Below are 12,649 nucleotides of genomic sequence, written 5' to 3' on the forward strand. Positions count from 1 at the left end.
TTCCAGCGCCATCGAGCTTTGGTTGCTTTTCCTCCTGCTCGGATCCCATCCATGGATTTGTTCTGGGATTGCCCAGCCTCGCTGCTCTGGATTCTGCTGGAAAAGCGGGATGAGAGAGGGGGAAAGGGATTTAGAGTGATGGAAACGGAATAAAAACTGCTCCGGAGCCGGGGATGGCTTTTGGTGCCAGCGCAGCTCCAACCCATCCCATGGATTTATGGAATTGCTGAGGTGGGAAGAGACACTTTTCCGTTTAAAACAATTCCTTCCCATGCTTTCCCCCCGGTCCCTGCTCCAGCTCTGCCATCCCGATATTCCAGCCTCTGCCGGGATCTCCCGGCGCCCATCCCGCCCAAACAGGGAATCCTGGAATGCCGGGACACCGGGCAGGGAGGGATGGGGACGTGGGGAAGGAATTCCAGCCCCTGGGAGCTCCCTGGGATGCAATTCCCGAGCTCTTGGTGCCCCCTAAAGGACTGGGTTGGGAGGAGCTGAGGAAAAATCCATGGAAAAGCCAAAAAAATTCCTCCCTTGGAATGGCAAATTGGAACTGGGAGCTGTCCGAGACCCGCAGGAGGATTTGGAATCGCCCGTTCCGGGCGGGAACATCCCTGAGGCGGAAAAAGAACTTCGGGATCAGATCCTGGCCCGTCAAATTCCACCTTCCCATTAAAGATCCCGAAGAATTCCCGGATCCATCGTGGCTTTTCCTTTATTTTCCTCCTCTCCCCTGTTTTCCTCCAAGTTTTTATTCCTCTTTTTAATTTCTCCCTTCGTTCTCAACTTTTCCCTTTTCCTTCCTTCCTGGAATCCTTCCTTCCTTCCTCCCTATTCCTAGAAGAAGGAAAGGAAAAGGAAAAGGAAAAGGAAAAGGAAAAGGAAAAGGAAAAGGAAAAGGAAAAGGAGGAGGAGAATTGAGGGGAGGGGCGGGAGGAGGAGGAGGGAGGGAGGGGACGGTGGGAGGGAGGGCAGGAGGGAGGGGCGGCCGCGCTGCTGAATAATTCAGCGCTGGGAGCGGGGGAAGCTCCGCACCGGCACCGGACCGAGCTGAGCTCCGGAGCGCGGCACCGACACCAGCACCGGAACCGGGACCGCGTCAGGCACCGGGACCGCGTCAGGGCTCCGGGCACTTCACCGGGCTCCGCACCGGCACCGCATCGGGTTCGGTACCGAGTACAGGGACTGCATCAGGCACCGGGACCGAGCTGGGACCGCACCGGGCTCGGTACCGAGCACCGGTACCGCACCAAGCACCGGGACCGCACCGGGATCACAACAGGCTCGATACCGAGCACCGAGACTGAACCGGGACCGCACCGGGCACCGGGCTCCGCCCCGGGATCACCTCGGGCTCCGCTCCGAGACCGCCCCGGGACCGGACCGAGCTCGGCACCGAGCGCCTCGAACCGCCCGGGACCGCGCCGGGCTCCGCTCCGAGGCCGCCCCGGTGCCCCCGGCTCCGCTCCGACCCCCCCGGTCCCCCCATGGCTCTGGTGCTGCAGCTCCGCTCCGTCTCCGGCCTCCGCGGCAAAGGAGACCGCATCGCCAAGGCGGCGTTCCGGGGTACCGGGATCGGGGAGAGGGATTTGGGGAGAGGGATTTGAGGGGCAGGAATTGGAGAAGAGGGATTGGGGGAGCAGGGTTTGAGGAGCGGGATTTGGGGGGCAGGAACTGGGGAGTGGGAATTGAGGATCGAGAATTGAGGGGAAGGAATTGGGGGAGAGGATTGGTGGAGCAGGAATTGGGGGGAAGGAATTGGGGGAGAGGGATTAGAGGGTAGGAATTGGGCACAGGAATTGAGGATTAGGGAGTGAGATTTGGAGAAGAGGGATTGGTGGAGCAGGATTTGGGGAGTGGGATTTGAAGGGCAGGAACTGGGGGACAGGAATTTGGCACAGGAATTGAGGGCAGGGTTTGGAGGTGCAGGATTTGGGGGACAGGATTTTGAGGAGGTGGGATTCGGGGTGCAGGAACTGGGGAAGAAGGATTTCGGGAAAAGGACTTGGAGAATCAGGATTTGGGGACAGGAACTTGGGGGCAAGATTTAAGGGACAGGAGTTGGGGGAGCGGGAATGGGGACAGGATTTTTGAGTGGAATTTGAGGGACAGGATTAGTGGAGCAGGATTTTAGGGATCAGGATTTGGGGACAGGATTTTGGGGAGACCCTGCACCCATCCCTGCCTCAGTTTCCCCACTTTTGACCCCAATCCGGCTCTTTTTGGGGTCCCCTCCCCACGGGTTTATCCAGGGAAAAGAGGGAGAATTCCCAGGGTGCAATTCCCGCCGGGAATGCCGCAGGGATCGTGTCCCGGCTGGAATCCGGCTGTGGGGTCACGGGTTTGTGGGATCGAGGGTCCCGAGGGGATCCCAAAGGAATCCCGCCTCGTTCCGGGATCCGGGACCAGCCTGGATTCCTCCCGGGGATCCCGCAGCTCCCCGTTCCCGCCGGGATTTCCATGGGAAGGAGGGAAAATTCTCCCGGGGCTGCTGGAGCTTCCCCAGGGCTGGGGAAAAGCTCGGGATGGGATCCCGGCTCTTCCAGAGTTTGGGAATCCGTGGAGGCAGGAACAGCGATCCCGGCCGGGCAGGTGAATTCCAGGAATTCCATCGCCAGCCTGGATCGGCTTTCCCTGCTCTTAATGACCTTGGGATCATTAACCAGAGACAATTAACCCTCAGCTCCCCGGCGTGCCTGCAGCTCCCAGAAAATCCCCGGGAAGCGGCGGAATTCCCGAATCACTCGGGGCCTGGAGCGATCCCAGCACTGGGAAGGGGAGTCGGGGAGGGGAAATCCACAGGGGAGCCGTGGGAGATCCCAAATTTCCAGTTCCCAACATTCCCGATCCCAAATCCAGCCCAAATTCCTGGTGTGGTTTTGGGAATGTCAGGATCCGTCCCTGATTTTGGGACAGAGGACACAGGGAATGGAAAAGGGATTTTGGGAAGGAATTCCCAGCTGGGAGGGTGGGGAGGGGTTGGGCTGGAATTCCCAGAGAATCCCTGGCAGTGTCCCAGGAAAGGCTGGATCACCCTGGGATGGGGGGAGGCATCCCTGGAATGGGATGGGATTGTCCCTTCCCAGCCAAACCATTCTGGGATGGAATTCCAAGGAAGGAATTTGGTGCCAGGACAGTTGGATCAGGGTCCTGGGATTTTTTTTCCTTCCCCAAATTCCCGTGGAAAAGGGGATTTACTCAATACCTGATGTTTCCAGGTGGGAATTCCTTTTCCCAGGCTCATCCAGGCCCTGGCCAGGAAAATCCAGCCACTAAAAGGGGCTGGAAGAGCTTGGGAAGCAATTCCAGGTGTGGTGGGATCGGGGAAGGCAGGATCAGGATGGATCCATGCCTTGGAAGTGCCTGGAGAGGGATTTGGGCTCATTCCCTGTTTGTTCCCATCCCAAAGCTGCAGCAAAACCTTGGATCTGCTGGGAAAAAATTGGCTCCAAAAGCTCTCAGCATCATTCCCAAATTCCCAAACTGGACACCCAAAGGGAAACCAAGGGAGCAGCTCAGTGGGAATTCCAGGGATGATCACTGGGAACCTCCTGGACACACAACTGGAATATTTTGGGATGTGGGAGAGCTCTGGGGCTGGAATCCAGGCTGGAATACTCCACAGGACACAGGAGCTGGTTTGGGATGAGGGGATGGGAATAATCCACAAGGATAAAAAAGTGGGATAATGCTTAGGGATCTTCCTGGCCTGCTGCAGGAACAGAAAATTGGGAATTTTCCATGCTCTTGGAATCATGGAATGATTTGGGATGAAATGGATCCTAAAGCTCATCCCATTCCACCCCGCTGAGAGCTCCTCCCTCGTTCTATTTCCCTGGGAATGCTCTGCTCCAGGAAAATTTGGGAATGCTGGGCAGATCAGTGCTGCCGGCTCCACGTCCTCTCCGAGCAATTCCACAAGTCCCTGTTGGAATTCTGGCTCTTGGATTAAGCTGATGCTGCCCTGAGCCCCATCCCAGCATCCATGAGAATAATTCCTTGGGAATAATTCCTGCCTGGAAGGGGCTGCCCAGCCCAGGGATTGAAATCCCTGTGGATGTGGACACGGAGCAGGGAATGTGGGACTCGGTCTGAGAGGAGTTTTCCAACGGAAATAATTCCACATTTCCATGATCCCTTCCCTGATCAGGGCCCTGTCCTGCCCTGGGGTGGGATAAAATGGATTCCAGGCACATTGACCTGGAATTCCAGGCCTGGAATGTGGCCGGTTGGAGCTCAGTCCCAAAATCCATTGGAAAAAACTTCCCTCCCTTTCCCGGTGCCTCTGGAAAAGCTTCGGGAGAGGAAGGAGGGAAATCCAGGATAAAGCATTCCTGAGCCCTTGGAGTGACCTTGGAGTGACCTTGCTCCTCCTCCTCCTCTCCTGGGAATCCTGGGAGCTCCAACATTTCCCAAACTGGGGAAACTGAGGCACAAATGGAATTCCGGATCCATGGGAGCAGCCAGGGAGGGCAGGCAGTGGATCCTGCTCTGGGAGCGGAGGGAAAAGATGGATTCCAAACTCCTGGAATATCAGGGGTCCCTCCCCACCCACAGCTTTGGATCTGACTCCCCCATTCCCAAGGGATCCTGTGCCATGTGAGGATCTCGGAGCTGGGATTCTCCCAGTTTTCCATCCCAGGGATTTGGGAATGGGGTTGAATCCTGGCAGCCCCAAAGGGCTCCCGGATCCATCGTGGTTCCGTTTCTCCCCCTCCTTGCTCCACACATGGAAAAAACCCAGGATTTTCCAGGAAACTCCAGGATTTTCCGAGCAACTCCAGGATTTTCCGGGAATCCCAGATTTTCAGCCTGGCTTTGGGGAAAAGGCAGGAAAACAGGGAATTTCCACCACCTTTTTAGCCCCTTTTTTTGGGAAGCTCCAGCAGGATCTGAGCTCTGCTCCGGAGTCTCTTTCCCATGGGAATTCCCACTTCATTCCGGCTTAATTGCATTTGTGTCCGGGGCTAATTGGGGAGCCAGGAGTTAATGGATCGTAAAGAGCTGCCAGGAGAGGAATTCCTCTTGGGAATGGGGCTGGAAAATGAGGGATGTCACTCATGGATAAAGATTCCACCCTCAGGAAAATTTGGGATGCTCCTGGATTGGGTAGGGTCAGTCCCATAGGATCAAGGGGGTGGAATTCCGATGGAAGTTTCCCACCCCACAGATCCCAAAATCCCAGGGTCTCTCACACCTTTATCCACCCGTTTTCCCTCTTTTTCCTCTCCAGGACTTTCCTTCTACACCCGGGTGCTGGAAAACTGCGAGGACGAGGCCAAGTTTGAGGAGGTAGGAGAAGTTTTCCATCCTTTTTATCCCACAAATCCCACTTCCTTTCCCAGGATTCCCAGCCCTTTTCCCGATTTTTGTTGGCATCTTCACTGTCTGCGCCAAGGTTTTCTCCTGGCTGGACACAAGTGGGAAAACCCCTATGGAGTTTTCCAAGATGGGGGGATAAATTAAAACCATAAAAATCTCCACATTTCCTGCACTGAATTTCAGGGAAATTTGTTCATCCAAGCTGGGAAAATCCCACTGGGATTCTGGCTCCATTTTTCTTTGTCTCAGGAGGAAAAACTTGGGCTTTTCCTACATGAAATTCCTTCTTTTTCCTTTAGAATCCCCAGGATTCCTAGACCCATGGAAGTTTCCAAGGAAAAGGCTTGGAGCAAGCTGGGATAGGGAAATGATCCCTGCCCATGGAATGGGATGGAATTTGAGTTCCCTTCCCATCCTGGGAGCACTTCCAGGGTTGGAACTTCCCAGATTTTTTGGGAATTTCTCCCCCTCCTCATCAAACTCCATCTCCCACCAACCCCTCCATCATTCCCTGTGGGATTTTCTACCCCCCATCCATCATGTGCTGTTGGAAAACTCTAATTGGGAATGGTTGGGATCGTGTGGGATCAGGTGCTGTGTCCAGCCCAAAATTCCAGCATTTTTAGGGAAGCAAATTCCACTTGGAGCAGCCACAAGTTCTGTGATGCCATGGTGACATTCCCAGAGGATCAAATCCAATTCCCTACCCAGATATCATCGCCCTCTGGCCAGCACAGGGAATTCCTGGGAATATTTGAAGTTCAAACTGGTTGGATTATCCATGATCCCAAATCCTGGAGCAGGAGGGGACAGCCGGGGGGATTGAGCTCTGCTCCCAGGGAACAGGGACAGGACAAGGGCAGGCTCAGGTTGGAATTTGGGAACAATTCCCCATGGAAAGGGTGCTCAGGCCTTGGAAGGGGCTCCCAGGGAGCTTTGGCATCTCCCATCCCTGGAGGTTTCCAAGGAATTCCTGGATGTGGCACTCCAGGAATTGTCCTATTCCCACACCTTGGATCTGATGATCCCAGTGGGCTTTTCCAGCCTTGGTAATCCCTGGATTCTGTGATCTCAGGGCTGAGAAAATCCAGGTTCATTCCTTCTTTTCCCACCCCCTCTTCCCATTAATCAGGATCCGCCTCCGGGCAGGATTTGGATTTCAAACCCCAGCGGTTTCCATCTCTTTGGTTTCGCTCCGTTTCTTTCCCAATTATTTTTCCTTCGCTCCTTTAATGAATTCTGCAAATCCCCTGCTGGGTATTCCAGAGGCTGCTGGATATTCCAGAGGCTGTGCTAATTAACTGGGAATGTTTGTGTTCCGCGCTGCTTCCCGAAGGATTTCACCTCGGATAAATGAAATTTCCTGGAGTTCTCCCACAGCCTGGGAGGGCAGGGAATCTCTGGGAATGGAGGAGCCCAAATTCCTCAGGGCTGAAGTTTCCTGAGATAATTTTCCTGAGGGATGAGCTGCTCCCATAAATTCCAGGAAACACAAACCATGGAATAATGGAATTTTGGGTGGGAAGCGACCTTAAAACTCATCCCATTCCATGGGCAGGGGCAGATTCCTGATCCCAGGGTGCTCCAGGTCCTGTCCAGACTGGCCTTGGACGCTTCCACAGCTCCTCTGGGAATTCTGTGCCAGGTCCCTCCCACTTTCCCGTGGTTTATTTTTCCCCTTGGATCAACCTGTGGCTCCAGCCATGACTTTCCCAGATTTATTTTTTCCTTTGGCAAACACAATCCCAGACTCTGGTGAATCCCAGGACGTTGCTCCCCGGGATTGGTGCCACTTTCTCTGCCTTTCCTTGGATCTGGAGTGGATTTCCTTGGATTTGGTAGATCTGGAGCCCCCAAAGCACATCCAGCACCTTTTGGATGGAGGTCGGACAGGGACAAGGGAATCTGGATGGAAGAATTCCCATTTGGGAATTCTCCTCTCTCTGGGAAGAGGAGCCGAGGGCTGGTGGTCCAGAGCCCAGAAAAGTGGGAATAGGACAATTCCTCAGGGAATTCCTGCAGAATTCCTTCCTGGAGTTCTTCCAGTGGTGGAATCCCCATTCCTGAGGGGATTTCAAGGGTGACCTCGGCAGCGCTGGGAATTCCTGGATTTGGCCATCTCCAAGGATTTTTCCAACCTGAACAACTCCTTGATTCCATAATCTTGGGATTGCTGGGTGATTTTATCACCAGCTCCAATCCCTGGAGCATCAAAACATCTGGAAAAAAATGAGGAAAAAGCAGGGGAAGGACTAAATTCCATCCCCACATGGATAAATCCTGCTGCAGGATCCGGAGCGATCCGTTGGGGCCATTTCCCATTTAGATTCCAGCAATTTTCCTTTGCTTCCTCGGCTCTGCAGACAAATTAAAACTGGGAATAAATAGCTCGGGAACGAGGGCTGGGAAGTGCTGAGGAGGCACCGGTTCCTTCCTGGGAATTTGCTGGATGAGCAAATTCTTTTCCCATGGTTTTTAATTGCTGCTCCTGGAGATCCTGGATCCCAGATCTGCTGCCTCTGGCATTCCCAATCCGGGATGCCCCAGGAGTGGTTTGGGAAGGGGGGAGGCTGGGATTTGGGAGGTCCTGGGGCTTGGAAAACTGGGAATCCAGGGGGTTGGGCTGACAGAGGGATTTGCCTTGGGAAGCAAAAAAAAAAAAAAAAGGAATCGTGGAATGGTTTGGTTGGGGAGGGAATTTCAGGATCATCCAGTTCCAACCCCGACACCGCCCACAATCCCAGATTGCTCCAGCCTAGCATTGGACACTCCCAGAGATCCAGGGATTCTCTAGGAATTCCAGCCCAGCCGGAAATTTCTTCCCAAGATCCCAGCCCAAGAATTCCAGCCCAGCCAGGAATTCCTTCCCAAGCTCCCCTTTCCCAGTGGAAGCCATTCCCTGGCTCCTGCCCCTCCAGCCCTTTCCTAAATCCCAGCTCTCCTTTCCCTCTGCAAAAGGCTCCCAAGATTCCCTGGATCCTTCCCTGATCCAGCCGCACATTCCCAGCTCTCCCAGCCTGGCATTCCCATCCTCACCCAATGTCTGTATTTGTATTTTCCGTGTGTGTATCCATAAAACTGTTGGCACTGGACATATCCCTAAAAAACAGCTCTGCTGCCTTTTCTGCTGGGAAAAGAGGCCTTCCTCCATCCCCCATCCTCATCCTCTCCACTCCCTGGAACACTCCTGGCTCATCCCTCTCCTGCTTTTCCCGAAAAACTCCTTGGTCATCCTTGTCCTACTTTTCTCAAAATGCTCCTGGCTCTTCCCTTTCCTTTTCCCAACCAATCCTGGCTCATCCACTCCTCCTCTTCCAGCTGATCCTGACTCATCCCTCTCTTCCTTTTCCCAAAACCTTCCTGGCTCTTCCCTCTCCTTTTCCCAACTGATCCTGGCTCATCCCTCTCTTCCCAAAATGCTCCAGGCTCTTTCCTCTCCTTTTCCCAACCAATCTTTGCTCATCCATATCCTCCTTTCCCAAAACACTCCTGGCTCATCCCTCTCCTCCTTTTCCCAGACTTTCCGCTGGCCGGTGGCGACCAACATCGACGGGAATGAGATCCTGGAGATCCAAGTGTTCAACTACAGCAAAGTCTTCACCAACAGGTGGGTCCTTCCTTCCTTTCTTCCCGAGCCCCACCCGGATCCTATCCCGCGGGAAGAGGCAGCGCCGGTTCGGTTTGGAGGCGGGAGGGTGAGGAATGCGCTGGTTGGGGTTTCCTGGGAATTTCCTGTGCCATCAGGGGGTGAGGAATTCACCCCGGGAATTCTGCGGTGCTCAGCACTGCGCTTTTCCCAAGTTGTGCCGTTTGTTTCCGTGAAATTCCTGTGCTTTAAATGAAATTGGATTTTTTTTAGTGGATCATCCAGGTGGAAGTCAGAATGAGTTTTCCCAGATTTTCCAAATCCTGCAGGTGTTGCGTTGATTGTGTCCAGGGAAATTGTGGCTGCCCCATCCCTGGAAGTGTCCAAGGAAAGGCTGGACAAGGCCTGGAGCCACCTGGGATAGTGGGAGGAGTTGAGCTTGGAATGGGATGGGATTTAGAATTGGAATGGGATGGGATTTAAGGTCCCTTCCCACATGGATTCATGAGCACACCTGGAAAAGAGAAGGATCCAGGGAATCCTTGGAGCCCCTTCCCGAGCCTCAAGGGGTTCCAGGAGAGCCAGGATTTGGGAAAAGGCTGGAAAGCCAGGAGCCAGAATGGCTTCCACTGGGAAAGGGGAGCTTGGGAAGGAATTCCTGGCTGGGAGGGTGGGGAGGAGAGGAACTGCGCTGACAACTTCCCTCCAGGAAATCTGGGAATACGTGGAACAGGAAATCCCATTAGAACAAAACAGTGCTGGAGCTCCAGCCCATTTTCCTTGTCCAGGAATTAGTTGGAGGAGGTTGTGAAGTTCCTGGGGACATCTCTCCAGGAATGCAGGGAATAAGTGGGAAAAGAAATTCCATTGAAACAGCGCAGTGCCTGATTCTTCCGGAATCTGTTGGAGGAGAGGGGAGAGGAGGGAGAATTTTGGGAACATCTCTCTGGGAATGTCTGGAATGGGAATTCCCATCAATCCAGGGCAGTGCTGGAACTCCAGCTCATCCTTGGAATGAGGAGAGGAGGAGGAGAGGAGGAGGAAGAGGTTTGGGAGCATCGGGGTTGGGAAAACTGATCTGGGCACTCCATGAATAATTCACGTGCGGCTGATGAAGGCCATGGATCGCAGGCCTGGAAAAAGGCAGGATACCTGATCCAGGGGCTGATCCAGACCCTCTGGAATGGCCAGGGAGCCACATCCGAGCGGCTCCTTTTGTTCCTCGTGCTGTGGCTCTCACCAGCAGCAAATTCCTGGGAATGTGATCCTTGTTTGGCCCCATCCGGGTGCCTCTGGATCCTGGTGGGTTCATCCCTGCTCTGGAGGGTCCCTGGGAGCATTCCCAAGGTGCTGAGTATCCAAGGAAAAAGACAGGGTTGGATGAGGGAAAACCTCCTAACCCTCCCAGATGGGCCACGGCATCCCAAAAATCCTGGATTAGGAATTTCCAGGCTGGGAATCTCTCTGGGACACATCCAAAGCATCCAGGGGCGGGTGGAGGAGGGGTGGAGCCACATCCTGCCCGTGGGTCATTCCCAGATGGAAATTCCCACTGTAAAAGTTCCACATGAGGGAAGGATCAAAAACTGTGGGGCCTCCACATCCTGAAAAAACCCCAGGAGATTCCCATGGCAGGAAATAATTCATCTGATCTCATCCTGGAAAATCCTGGTGTGAGGGGGGATGGCCTGGGTGGGAATACTGGGATCCTGCTGGAATTCAGTTTTCCATGATCTCCAGGACCCCTGGGAGACCTTCAGAGCCCCTCCAGGATGGGAGAAAATTCCTGGGATGTTTTCCCATGGTTCCAGGCCCTGGGAGAGGATAGATGGAGGAAGTTTGAGATCCCAGATTTTTGGGGATTTGAGCGGGAAAAGCCACCGTGGGACACTCCTGAGGGATGTGGGAATGGGAATCACACCCAGGAGAGGGGAAGATTCAGGGAAAAAAGCAGAGGCACAACCAGGGATGAATCCAAGGGGCAGCGGGATTCTACAGAGCATCATCCCCGTGGTTCTATTCCCAAACTTTTGGGACAGCCATGTCCAGCCTTTCCAAGCAGGTTTTCCATGTGCAGAAAACAGGGATAACCCCGGGCAGAGATCCCAATGAAAGATCTTAAGGAATGAGTGCACAAAATACAGGAGATTTAATTCCAGGGAATTCTGTCTCCTCCTTGTCCCTGTTTCCTCTGGAGCAGCAACGGGATCCGGCCAAAGGCACAAACCCACATTCCAAACTCTTGTTAAGGGGCACAGAAAATTTTCCTATGGAAAACCGATCCCGTGGAGAAGAGGCGGGAGCTGCTGACAGGGACACAAAGGGCCAGATTCCAAAGGGTTTAATCCATCCCTGGAGTCTCCGGGGTGGAAAAAGAGCTCGGTCCCATCCTTTGTTCTTCTCCAGCCATGGAGATCCTGGCACAGCTCAATCCTTTGTGTCTCCAGAGGGATCCGCGTTTCATCCGTGGAAAATTATCCGAGGCTGGAGCAGGAGAATGGAAAAATTAAACTCCGGAGCTGGAGGGTTCCCTGTGGTCTGACTGACCTCCCCACATGAAGCATGGGAATTTTTGGGGTGGAATTCCTGGCTGTGAGGGGCTGGGATGGAATTCCCAGGGAAGCTGTGGCTGCCCCATCCCTGGAAGGATCCCAAAAAAATGTTGGATGGGGCTTGGAGCAAGGAGGTTGGGGTTGGAATGGGATCAGCTTCTAGGTGCTTCCCACCCAAACCATTCCAGGATTCCATGCTGGAATCCTCAGTGCCCAATCCCTCGTGTGTGACACGTCAGTTTTTTAGGAATTTTTCATTTCTGGATCTAAACCTGGAGTGAGAGCCTGAGTGCACCCGAACTGCCACTCCAGAAATCTCATCCCAAACTGGATTTCCCGGCAGGATATTTCCATCCCTGGGGCTCCCCGTTATCCTACTCCACTTGCCTTCCAAAGAAAAATCCATTTCTATTTAATGGGAATTTTTGTGAGAGTTTCCTGAAGAAAAAGGGGGAAGAAACTTGGTCGGAGCAACTTTTAATGGCTGGAGGCTGCTGAGCTGGAGCAGCTGGAGTGTCCCAGATTTCTCCAGGCGTTCCAGGTGAAAATGAACCCGGAGTAATTACAGGCTCCTGCAAGTGGAGGGAAGGGGATAATTAGGAGGGAAGTGATTTTGGAAGCTCTGATTCCAAGGCGTGAGACAATTCCGGGTGAAGCTGCAACTTGGCAGGGAGGGAAAATTCATTAATTAATTCCAGAAAAGCTCATTCCAGGCAGGATCAGCAGGAGGAAGGAGCTGGAATTACTCAGGATTGCTCAAGCTGGGATTTGGACATCCATGGAAAAGCTGCAGGTTCCAGATGGGAATGGAAAATTCCCGCTATCCCAGAGTGCTCCAAGCCCCAGTGTCAAACCTGGTCTTGGACACTTCCATGAGGGTTTGGCAGGGTAATTCCCTGGAATGGGACCAAAAGGTGTGGAATGGCTCTGCTTTCCGTATCCCACCTTTCCAGGGGTGTCTGGAAGTGGGGGCCAAACCGGGATGGAAATCCCAGGATTTGGGTCTTGTCAGTTCCCATTGATGGATCCCTGGTTGGATGGATGGATCCCTGGTTGGATGGATGGATCCCTGGATTGATGGATTCCATGGATGGATGGATGGATGGGTGGATCCCTGCATGGATGGGTGGATCCATGGATGGATGGGTGGGTGGATCCCTGCATGGATGGATGGATGGATGGATCCATGATC

At 53.6% G+C, this 12,649-nt stretch overlaps 1 protein-coding gene across 3 annotated transcripts in view; it reads left to right on the forward strand.

The window, feature by feature from the left end:
- Nucleotides 1–1,418: 1,418 nt before the first annotated feature.
- The window catches only part of OTOF (otoferlin), an 81,152-nt gene continuing 69,921 nt past the window's right edge, over nucleotides 1,419–12,649 (forward strand). For all 3 annotated transcript variants that reach the window (XM_042779125.1, XM_033055771.2, XM_033055772.2), the window contains exons 1-3: nucleotides 1,419–1,563; nucleotides 5,231–5,289; nucleotides 8,838–8,926. In XM_042779125.1, the coding sequence (XP_042635059.1) occupies nucleotides 1,485–1,563; nucleotides 5,231–5,289; nucleotides 8,838–8,926 (227 nt within the window). In that variant the 5' untranslated portion in view covers nucleotides 1,419–1,484. The remainder of the gene's footprint in view (nucleotides 1,564–5,230; nucleotides 5,290–8,837; nucleotides 8,927–12,649) is intronic.

This window comes from Catharus ustulatus, chromosome 3, assembly GCF_009819885.2.
Source record: "Catharus ustulatus isolate bCatUst1 chromosome 3, bCatUst1.pri.v2, whole genome shotgun sequence".
NCBI lineage: Eukaryota > Metazoa > Chordata > Aves > Passeriformes > Turdidae > Catharus > Catharus ustulatus.